This window comes from Syzygium oleosum, unplaced genomic scaffold, assembly GCF_021117445.2.
Source record: "Syzygium oleosum isolate NSW1041296 unplaced genomic scaffold, Sole_v2.1 Sole_v2.02, whole genome shotgun sequence".
Taxonomy (NCBI): domain Eukaryota; kingdom Viridiplantae; phylum Streptophyta; class Magnoliopsida; order Myrtales; family Myrtaceae; genus Syzygium; species Syzygium oleosum.
Genome location: NW_026607486.1, coordinates 1,448,956 through 1,459,832, shown reverse-complemented (window position 1 = coordinate 1,459,832; position 10,877 = coordinate 1,448,956). Strand labels below are relative to the sequence as shown.

General features: G+C 41.1%; 2 protein-coding genes across 3 annotated transcripts; one reads left to right on the top strand and one right to left on the bottom strand.

The window, feature by feature from the left end:
- Positions 1-255: 255 nt before the first annotated feature.
- On the bottom strand, positions 256-1,791 carry LOC130137499 (uncharacterized). Its single transcript, XM_056308940.1, has 2 exons — positions 1,488-1,791; positions 256-1,247 (listed from the first exon to the last, which is right to left on the bottom strand). The coding sequence occupies exons 1-2, from the start codon at positions 1,558-1,560 to the stop codon at positions 256-258; spliced, it is 1,065 nt and encodes a 354-aa protein (XP_056164915.1). The 5' UTR covers positions 1,561-1,791.
- A 5,357-nt stretch (positions 1,792-7,148) lies between these two features.
- LOC115686799 (isoliquiritigenin 2'-O-methyltransferase-like) lies at positions 7,149-8,942 on the top strand. Of its 2 annotated transcripts, none has more exons than XM_030612204.2 (4): positions 7,149-7,670; positions 7,954-8,267; positions 8,369-8,433; positions 8,532-8,942. In XM_030612204.2, the coding sequence occupies exons 1-4, from the start codon at positions 7,255-7,257 to the stop codon at positions 8,826-8,828; spliced, it is 1,092 nt and encodes a 363-aa protein (XP_030468064.2). In that variant the 5' UTR covers positions 7,149-7,254; the 3' UTR covers positions 8,829-8,942. The 2 variants fall into 2 exon arrangements, with proteins under 2 accessions (XP_030468064.2, XP_056164776.1); XM_056308801.1 differs by having other exon boundaries at positions 8,369-8,438; positions 8,537-8,942.
- The last annotated feature ends 1,935 nt before the right edge of the window (positions 8,943-10,877 follow it).

Genomic DNA, 10,877 nt, shown 5'->3' with positions numbered 1-10,877 from the left:
ATTGAAGGTCATCAAGACGATTCAAGAACATAGAAGGTGAGGCGTGAGAAAAGAAAGGAAAGTTGGATGCCATGTTTAGGGCGGATGAAGTGAAAATGGAGGTAGAAGGGTATAAATAGACCTAGCATGGTAACCAACTTCACCCACGATGAGGAATGTGGAGAAATTTGAATGAAACAGTTCCTGCTGAAAATAATTTATTGAAAGGAAATATCAAAATAAAGAAAATAAATTCAAAAGAAAATGGAGGTGATTTTATTGATTAGAATTTTTCTTGGGGAACAACAGTTTCTTTACATCACTCTGGAGGGACAACATACTACGATCAAATTGACCATTCTCAGTTATACATTTGTTTTTGGTACGTCGATTTTCAGCTTCGGCTGCCAGTCGACGTTGATGCTCAGTCTGCTTAAGTTCTTTGAGAATGGTAATATCTTTGTCAAAGTCCATCTCCAGTTGAAGCCTCTGTGTGTGTTTGAATTTTCGAGTATCTCGAAAAAAGGCCAGCTTTTGTTCAATCTCCACTTTCTGCTTCTCAAGAAGAATTTCTTCCTCATCGAGTCCAGATATTTCTTCGACCAAGGCGTGAAGGTTAGTTTTCCTTTCCTTTACAGTATGACTGAGCTCGTTTATGACTTGATTATTCTCAGGATAAGGTTGATCAGAAAGAGTTAAAGATATAATTAGGTCATAATTATGTTGATAAGACTCTATCCTGCTGACAAAAGCCTTTGAGAAATCATCAAGTTTAGCCTTCAACTCAGGAGGCAATATTTCACTAGGTTTAGCACTACACAGCTCATCGAGCAGAAATTTCAGTCGATCAAAAGCTGTCTGATTGCACAGAAGCATAGGAAAACCCCCACTAGAAAGGTCTAGAAGTCGCAATAGTTTATCTCTGACCTTTTCAATGGCCATCTGCCTTGGGGAAGCTACATTTGAAGTGAAACCCAGTATGTGAGAAGCCTCGTCTAGCATGCGCCTAGTTTTCAAGAGAGATTGTGGAGAATTTCTTTCCTCGGCATAAGGAAGTGAATGGCTCGAAGAAGGTTGTGTCGAAGGAACGGCAGCACTCTGTACTGGGATAAGAGCAGTGGCCAGGGATAAAGTTGAACTAGAAGGACTGACTTCAGTAAAGTGGACAGGGGAACCAAGTGTGATGTGGCTATCGATGGGTTGAGTACTGGCAGTTGTCCCAAGGTCTGAAGTTGCTAAGATTGGTGGTACCAAATCGTTTAAAGATCCTGAAAATAGAAGGAAATCAGTAGTTGAGACATATAGTGAATCATAACATACCATTATAACACAAAATACCTTGTTCTGGTGCTGTAAGGAGTAATATGGGCGGATCAACAGTAGCAACCTCAAGATTAGGGTCAACAGAGAGTCCTGCTATATATATTGCCAATAATGAATTGCCAAAAAATTAATCACTTTGTGTTGAATAGAAAGAACAAATAAAGAAGGGTACAACAAAAATATACCGTTTGAATTGTCTTCAGGTTGGGTGAGATTGATCTGAGAACCCGAAGCCTCCACAGAATTGATAGTGGCCATAGAAGAGGAGGCTGATGTAGTTGAAGGGTTGAGACATTTTCTTTTGATCAACGCAGCAAGTGGTTCTTCATCTGCGTTCTCGATAGACTGACTAGATGATGGAGACCCTGTAAGAACAAGTATCAGGGTTAAAAAGTAATGTGGAAATTATATGAAAAAGAAAAGACTGCAATAAATGGATACCTTGCACCGGATCAGATTTCCTCTTGAGAAGAGGTGTGTTATCATCGACTGGGGGTTGATCCATTGCAGTAGCGTAGTACAATCGGGTCCGAATAGGTACACCTGTTGAGGGAACTACTTTCTTGGAAGAAATTGTCGACTCGACCTTAGGAATTTTGATTTGTGTCCCTTGAGTTATCCGCAATTGTCCTGATTCAGAATTTGGAATATCCAGTCCTATGGAAAAGGCTTTTTTACCCTTCCTACCTTTACTCCTTGGCTTAAATACGCCTCCTACTATTCGAGTCAGCATGGTTTGAGTAGCCTCCTCATAAGGGCTTTCAAGACAGAAGGAGAGCCACCAAGAAGTCCATGCAGGAGTGCATCCAGGCTTAGGTTCAAAGTCATCAACATCAGGGGCAAATTTGGCATACACAAGCCGAGTGATTTCAGCACAACATGCGAAGGGGGCATCCTTTTTAAAAGATATTTTTGTTTGACCATGTTTGGAAATTCAAGGGAATAAGGAATTGGCATAGGAATAGCCTGAACTAAACCAAATTGCCTAGCGTAGTACTGAGGAGAATAAATTTCAAATCCATGATAAAATTTACCATTCTGGGACAGCCTTAAAGGAAGGTCCACAGGAGTAAGGATGCATAGCCAAAAGTCAGTCGAATTAAGGCAAGCTATCGAATCAAACAAGTAATTGAATTCATTTGCATCATAAGCAAAAAATTCAATTTCATTCGGGTGAACTGTCAAGATTTTATGGAGGTAAAAGGCAAAAGGAGAAAGATCCTCCGAGATACCTAATGAGGAATAACTAAGTCAACGACATCCAAAGGGAGAAGGTGTTGGTGGCTGAAATTCTGGAAAGGAATGGTGACGAAAGGTGCGAAGGGTGTGATTGGAAAGAAAAAGAAAATAATGCACCATCCAACATTGGAGTATCCAGAATGGCCCAAATAAAGTACCTTCATCTTTGGACGTCATTGATAAAGATGCATGAATTATTCATCTATACAGAGTAGCTAGAATTAATGGTGTCAAAGCGAGTGTTTTACCAGCAGCAAGATTAGCTGTGAGTGGTAAGAAGTCTTTGGAAACTTTCAGTGTTGGAGCAAAGAAAACGTATTTAGACAGCCAGAAGAGGAGGAAACAAGTACGTTCGTCAGGGGTTATTGGCTTGACACTAAGAGAATATGTTTCTAGAAATCTACCGTAAGCAAGATGTTCATCAGGGATAAAGGGTACTGATAACGAAGCCATGTCACTCACGGGGGTCCCAATTAGAGGAAAATTAGTAATAGCGTACATATCCAAAAGAGTAACAGACATAGGGCCCCAAGGAAAAAAGAAACAATTGGTCGAAAGGGACCAGAAACTGATGGCAGCACCCAAAAGCCCTAGATTTAAATCATATGACAGCATGCTGACCTCTAGAGCGATATTAATGCCAGCTCTCATCCAGGCAAGGCGAGTGGTTATGTCTCCCTTTAATCTCACGTACCAGTGGTCAAAACCCATTTCAAGAGAAGGAAACCCCCGAAATCATGAGGTTTCTGGAAACCAGATGTCTGCAACTGAAGACTTTTGAACAGGAAGAAGTTCTCCTACTCTTTTTAGAAAACAGGGACGAAGAGAAGTGGGAATCTGGTGATGATTGTGAAAACAAGGACCCAGAATAAGTTGGTCGGAGGATTCATCGACCAAGTGCAATAGTCGAAAGTCACAATTCGGAGACTCTTGATCATGATGTAGTTGATCAAATTTCTCAATATATGATTCGGGAGAATATTTGCGGGCTATGAATGCAGACTAAATGAGAAAGCTGAAAAGAAACGAAGGAGTGTAAAACTGAGAAGAAAACCTAGAATTGAAGAAGAAGGTGGAAGGTCAAAAGTTACGATTTTTTTCTCGCCAGGATACGATGTTTCAAGTGATTTGCTATCATGAAGCTCTGCTAGGTCATAAATGATCGAGATGACGTGTCAGAGTAAAGTGAAGTGTTTCAGGAAGGATGAGCAAATACAAGTTACGAGGCATTAAGATTAAGATTATTCAGATCAAAATTTGTTTTAAAAGAATTAAATAAAAGGAATTAATTCTTTTAAAAGGGGCATATGTTGACACCTGAAATTAATTAGGGTTGTCGACGCTTAGAATAGATGAATAAAACGACAAGAGATGACGTCGCCCGTACTAAGATGATTCATGTAAAACAGCTGGTAAGTACTGGCAGTCATAAGCGGGAAATTTGAATTTCAGATGAATGGGGATCAAAAGTGCCACAGGTATTTTCATCAAGGACGTCGACAAGGAGAAGAGTGAATGCCAAGCTAGGAAGGACGCGATGAAGGCCTTTACTCCAGAAGAGCAGGTGTCAAACCCGGAAAAACTGGATTAAAAGTGCCAGAGGTATTTTTCATCGAGGACATCGATAAAAAGGATGACAGGTGTCAGATGTAGAGAAGCTCGATGACGGTTACCATCCCGAAAGACAGGTGTCAAACAGAGAAAAGCTCGATGATGGTTACCATCCTAGAGGACAGGTGTCAAATGGAAAAAAGCTCGATGACGGTTATCATCTCGAAAGACAGGTGTCAAACAGAGAAAAGCTCAATGACGGTTACCATCCCGAAGGACAGGTGTCAAACGGAGAAAAGCTCGATAACGGTTACCATCCCAAAGGACGTGTGACAAGTAAAGAAAAGTTCGATGACGGTTGTCGCCTTAGAGAATAAATTGGCTCGATGACGGTTGTCGTTTTAGAGAACAAATAGGCTCGATGATGGTTATCAATTCAGAAGATAAAAGGGGTTCGGTGACAGTTATCATACTAATGACAGATATCAGCACAAAGAAAGCTCAAGAGCGGTTATCACTCCGTACAAAAGATAAGATCGATAGCAGTTGATAAACATGTGTCATTAAATGAACGGTGAAGATGAAATCAACGATGGGTATCGGATACAACGCCAAAAACGGTTACCAAGTCTACGTTATAAATAGCGTCTGATTATCAACAGAAAGGCCCCCCCCCACACATCACAAAAACAAATGTTGTCTTTTATCCTTACTTTCCAGTTTCGCACTTTCAGTTTTCATAGCTGTAGTTGTTTAGGTCCTTAGTTAGTAGCTTTATTACATCATGTCAATGAACTTTGGACGCCGCCAGTAATTGGACGGTTTCGTATGAATATTCTGTAAAAAATCAAGTTCGTTATTCACGCCTGAATTGCTCCTGTCCGGAATTGGATCTAGAACCCAACCTCCTTTCATTAAAAGCCGAAGAACGACGTTCGGTAAATTATATTTCGTCGCGAGAACATTTCCGACGAAACAGTCCCCAATTTTCTCTTTTTGCTATTCTTCCAAACTTTTCCCACAAAACTTGCAAGGTCTACCAAGATGTCTCGATATATCCATAGATTCGTCGAGAGACATCGATTACTAACTCCCTCGTCCGACTTTCGAAGGCCGTAGTAACTCTTCTGCCAGCTCGTATAACGAGTCCAAAACCTACCATTCTTCCCCTCAAATTAGCTGACAACGAAGGTCAGGTGAAATGAAAAAGTAAAGAACGTCACAGCCGGGACACTGGAACATCATTGGTGCACTCCACGGACGGACCATCACAACGTTTCTCACTTCGATAGCTAAACGGTGGAGTCACGCTTCAACAGCTCAGCTTCAAGTTCCAACGTTTCAATGAACTCCGAATGAGACCATCATACTCGACGGATCAGCAGAAGAGTTGTTATAAGATGCTCTTCCCACTGCGGGCAAAATTGTTTACAAGTAAATTCGACATAAATAAGTAACAGAATATCTCGAAACTCAAATCCTAGGTTCTTTCTTTAAGAAATAGCCATGTCTGATTGACATGGATATCGGGAAGTTGATGAGGACAGAGGAGGGGACTGAATATGACACATGCTGCCTACCTGATCACGAAAGTAACAAGTTGTGAGGATTAACGAAAAGGGATAAATGCACTAGAAATTTTAAAATTTTTAAAAAGTGCAATCAAGTTTTAAAATTTATTGAGTTGGTGCAAAAAAGTCCTAAAATTTGTTAGCATTTTCCGTCTGTTAAAGTTGGATGGATTTAATAAAAGAATGTGATTACACCAACTCGACAAGTTTTAGGACTTGCCGCACTTTTTGAAAGTTTTAGGATTTAATTGCACTTTCGTGATAAGTTTTAAGACTTTATGTACACTTATCCCTAATAAAAAATAAGGTACTTTGCGAATGAATTATATCCCTATAGAAAATCATTTCCGTAAAAAATGCTCTTTAAGAACTCTAGTGTGCTTTTTAAGTATATCCCAAGTCACATAAATGTGAAATTTTGCAAGATCTTATATGCACAATGATCTCCCTTAATTTAGTATTTTACGTTGGACATATGAAACTTTTTTTTCTTAAAAAGGGAAAATCTACCTTTTCATGATCTAAATTGCATGAAAGTTCAACCTAAGAACCTGAACTATTAGATGGAGAAAGACAACATGCATATAACACAGCGCAATCAAATCTATTAATCAAACGGTGTCACACAAGGGATTGTGCTTTAACAAATGTAATGGTTTTCATATATGTGTAACCCCAGTTTCGGGGAAAAACTATCAAAAAAATCCTAAACATATTACACTTGTGCCAATTCAGTGTTAAACCTTTTAATTGTGCCCATTTAATCCTAACATTTTCATGTTTTACCAATTGAGTCAATTTGGCCAATTTTAGTCAGAAATTACTGATGTAGACGTCAGTCATATTACGTGGTAGGGCTGGCGCCGACACGAACATTTTTTAAATAATTTTTTTATAATTTTTCATGTTTGTCCTTTCTTTTTTCCTTTCCCTTTTCTTTTTGCCTATGGCCAGTTGCCAACCACAAGCCATGGCTGTGTGAGCCCTGCCCTAGCCAAGGTAGCCTTGTCGGGCGTCGCCCTCGCTAGCGCTCACCCTTGTCGAACATGGCCTATAGCCACCGGCCACTGGCAGAAAGAGAAGGGAAATAAAAGGAAAGGAAAAAAAGTAAAAAAAATTATATAAAAATGTCAACATCAGTGCAGGCGATCTCATGTAGGACTGCCGGCATCCATATTAGCAATTTCTAGCCTAAATTGACCAGATAAATTTAATTAGAAAAATATGAAAAGTTTTAAGATTAAATTGGCATAATAAATAAAAGATTTATAACTGAATTAACACAAATGCGATAGACTTACGACTTTTTTTAGTACTTTTCCACCATTTTCCTATCAATAATTTTTACAATTACGTCACATGGAAAAGTCGCCATTTTATGCCGTAGAACAAGACTATTCTGATACATTGTTTAGTCTTCTTTTTTGACCACTTGGTGAGACCCTACATGTTCACCCTTTACTATAAAGGTGACCAGTGCCCGTACTATGCGATCCCACCCAGTTTGTGAATCACTTCCTTCGTCGATTCATAAATCCTCAGGAAGCAACCGAACCACCCATCCAAACGTTGTCCAAATAGAAAGCGAAAAATGAGTTCCACTCAAAACCAAGTAAAACCCTACCAAGAGGAAGAGGACCCATGCCTCAAAGCCCTCTTGTTTTCTAGCTATCACGTCTTCCCAGTGATCCTGCATGCCGCTGTGGAGCTCGATCTCTTTGGGATCATAGCCCAGGCTGGCCCCGGGGCCTACGTGTCGCCCGCCGAGGTGGTCGCCCACCTCCCGGCCCAGACTGCCGAGTCACCCGAGATCATTGATCGGGTCCTTCGTTGCCTTGCGAGCCACTCCCTCCTCACGTACAAGTCCAAGACGTTTGACGATGGGAGGACCGTGGAGAGGCGGTATGCGATATCGCCGGTCGGGAAGTACTATGTCAAGGACGAGGATGGCGGCTCTGTCGGCTCGCTCTCTCTCTTCGCCTTCCACCGAGCCACCATTGACGTCTGGTGAGCGGAAATTTCCATCCACGACCTTGGGTTGATATAAGAATATTGTTTAGTTTCTCTAGTTATGTAATTAAAGAGTGAATCAAGTCTTCGTTCCTGAATCTGTGAATACATGACCTATCTATGATTTGTGTTAAAATAATTAAATATTAAACTCATAATTCGAAAGAAATCATGTGGTACAGGCCAAGATACGGTATGGTTGTAATTCTCCACAAGAGGAAAATAGATTGAGCAATTAATTGAATCAAACAAATCCTTCTTTATCTTTTTGCAACTCTAGGCTCCAAGTCAAAGAAGCAATTGTTGGCGGAGGGGGCAACTTGTTCCAGAAGGTACATGGCAAGTCCATATTCCAGTACATGAAGGAGGACTCATCCCTGAGCAAGTACTTCAACGACGCGATGGCCGATCTCTCCGCGACACAGACGAGGAAGATCCTCGAAGTCTACCACGGGTTTGACGGGATCTCAACTCTGGTTGATGTTGGCGGTGGAAAAGGCGCGACCCTTAACATGATTGTCTCGAAGTACCCCTCGATCAAGGGCATCAACTTCGATTTGCCCCAAGTCATTGGACACGCTCCTTCTTATCCCGGTACACTAAATATCACCAACTTCTTCGACTTAGTCGCAAAAATTAGAGGCATTATTGTCCCCGAATTAGGCCTCTAATAACTTGGTAATGATGGCGTGCAGGCGTGGAGCACGTCGGAGGAGATATGTTTGCGAGCGTCCCGGAGGGCGACGCGATCATGATTAAGGCAAGCTAATTGAATCCTTCCCTTTAATTACACTAGTCAAACTAAGGTCGATTTCGTGAGCTATGTCCTAACTTTATATGACTCCACCAATTGGGCAGGGCACGTGCCACAATTGGAGCGACGAGTCGTGCATAAAGTTTTTGAAGAACTGTTACAAAGCTTTGCCGGCGAACGGGAAGGTGATCGTGATGGACTTCATCATGCCAGACGAGCCGGAGGAGACGATGGCGTCTAAGTACGTGTCGATGCTCGACAATGCCATGTTGATTCAGCCGGGAGGGAAGGAGAGGACCGAGAAGCAGTTCGAGTACTTGTGCAAAGGAGCTGGGTTCACGGGCTTTAAGGTCGCTGCCAGAGCTGTGTCTGCACTGGGAGTGATTGAGTTCAACAAGTGATTGTATGAACTCAATCTGTCTCTGTCTTCTTTGTCCAGGTGATCTTATGTACAAGAAGCAAAGAGACATCGCGGAATTCAATGAATAAAATTGCCTCGACAGGGGTTTCTGCAATCAAGATTTTCCTCTTCTGGTTTGGCCTTAAGCCCTTTTTCTTAATAAGTAATGAAACAATGTTCGCAAAATGAACGCAAAATATCTCTATATTACTCGCAAATAATTTTATGCATCCATTAAATGGTATATGAACTATCAAGCGTATACATACAATAACAACAAATAAAAATTCAATTGCTTGATTAGGACCGCGACCTGCTCGTGTAAACTTTTTTCATATTGGAGCTTGACTCGGTTATGTAGTCGAGCTACCTAGACCAATTCGAATTTAGAATCAAGTAAAATTTGAGCAATTTACCATCGACATAGAGAAGCTTACTAGCATCTCCACTCGCTTCAATCCTTTAAGCATCATTTACCCTAACCCCTCAAAGAGCATGTTTTGGGTTCAAAGACATGTGACGGACCTTCTATTCAAAATCATAACAGTTATCATATATCATGATCACATGCCAGACACTTCTATATAAGTTGTCGTAAAATGGAATGCGCAGGATCCTCAACTATTTTCACAATCTGTGGCGTGAAACTGGACCTCCATAATATAGTTTCGATGCATGATAGCCTTTCCTCAAAAACCATTCATAATGGCATCATCGGAAGACAACTTATTCTCGACTTGGTGGTACCTGATCGCATTACAGACAAACCCATTCATCGATTTGCCATAAACCCTTGAACAAGTTTTCCCTTGGTGAAAGGGACCGACACCTACTCGCTGAAGCAAACGCAATCCTATGACTTGAGACATAAGATTATGTGGTCTAAAGTGCTCAAAACTTTCTCACAGAGAACCATATCCTAACATGGACCTTAGGGTGCATTTTGTCGTCAATTGCGGGCGTGACCTTTCCATTTTTCTTTTATCTGGCTTTTCGGTTCTTTACAGAGAAAATATCAATGGAAAGTCGTTGTATACGCACCTATGATGTTAAGTTTGTCTTTCTCTTTTGTCCCATTATCTGGTTCTTTCTGACCAACAAAGGTCCAGGAGAGAGAGAATGGTAGCTTTCGGTTTACTGTTATGACTGCTGGAAGATGGAACGTTCTTTCAGTTTAAGTCTCTATCATCAAGCATTATCACATCCTCGTACTTTATGTCGATACCAACGAATGATATGACGCCCCATGGTGCGCAAACTAAGAAACAAACCCTGTGTTGCCGGAATACTGAAAGATTCGTGGGGGGGAGAAATGATAAATAATCTGAACTATGAAGGCAATAGACACTGACTTCCAACCGAAGCTACGGAGCAGGAGCAACATCAGAAACTGACAATGACAGCGAGTCCATTCTTCAGTCGAAGTTAATAATGAAATGGTGCGAGGACCCAGCAAGATGCTGTCTGCCGACTGGTAGTGATGGCGCTCGATGATGGTGGTCTCGCATTGATTTCAAAGATGTATCTGATTGAGAAAAAAATGTCACTCGATACTCACCACAACTTTTTACGGGTCAAGCGTGATAAGATTGAACTTCCAGAGGGAGTTTGTCAACTTTGGTGGGGAGAAAGTTCCGGCTTTGCTACTTTTTTTCACTTTGATCACCGCCCCATGCGTTGAGATTGGATTACTAAACTGAAATGTCAAAATAGTGATGGTAAGTACCGTTTGATTTAATGTGATAATTAAATTCGTAAATACGATTATTCTTCTCGCCTTTGGCTCTAGACAGGCAAAAGCGAGTCCGAATAAATCTAGTGCCGAAACGTCACCGCCATTATCCTCGCTTGTCCACCAACCGAGTTTGGACGGATAGCTCGCAGGAAAAAGGGTGAAATTACCTCGTAAGACCATGCGAACATAAATTTGCACGATGTGTCTTTGGGATCGAGTCTACTATTCAAAGAACGGACAAGGAGACGCTCTTTTTAGACATCATCTTTTAAGGGTACTTTGTAATAGTGTCTCTTGGAAAGGAAGAACAATTGA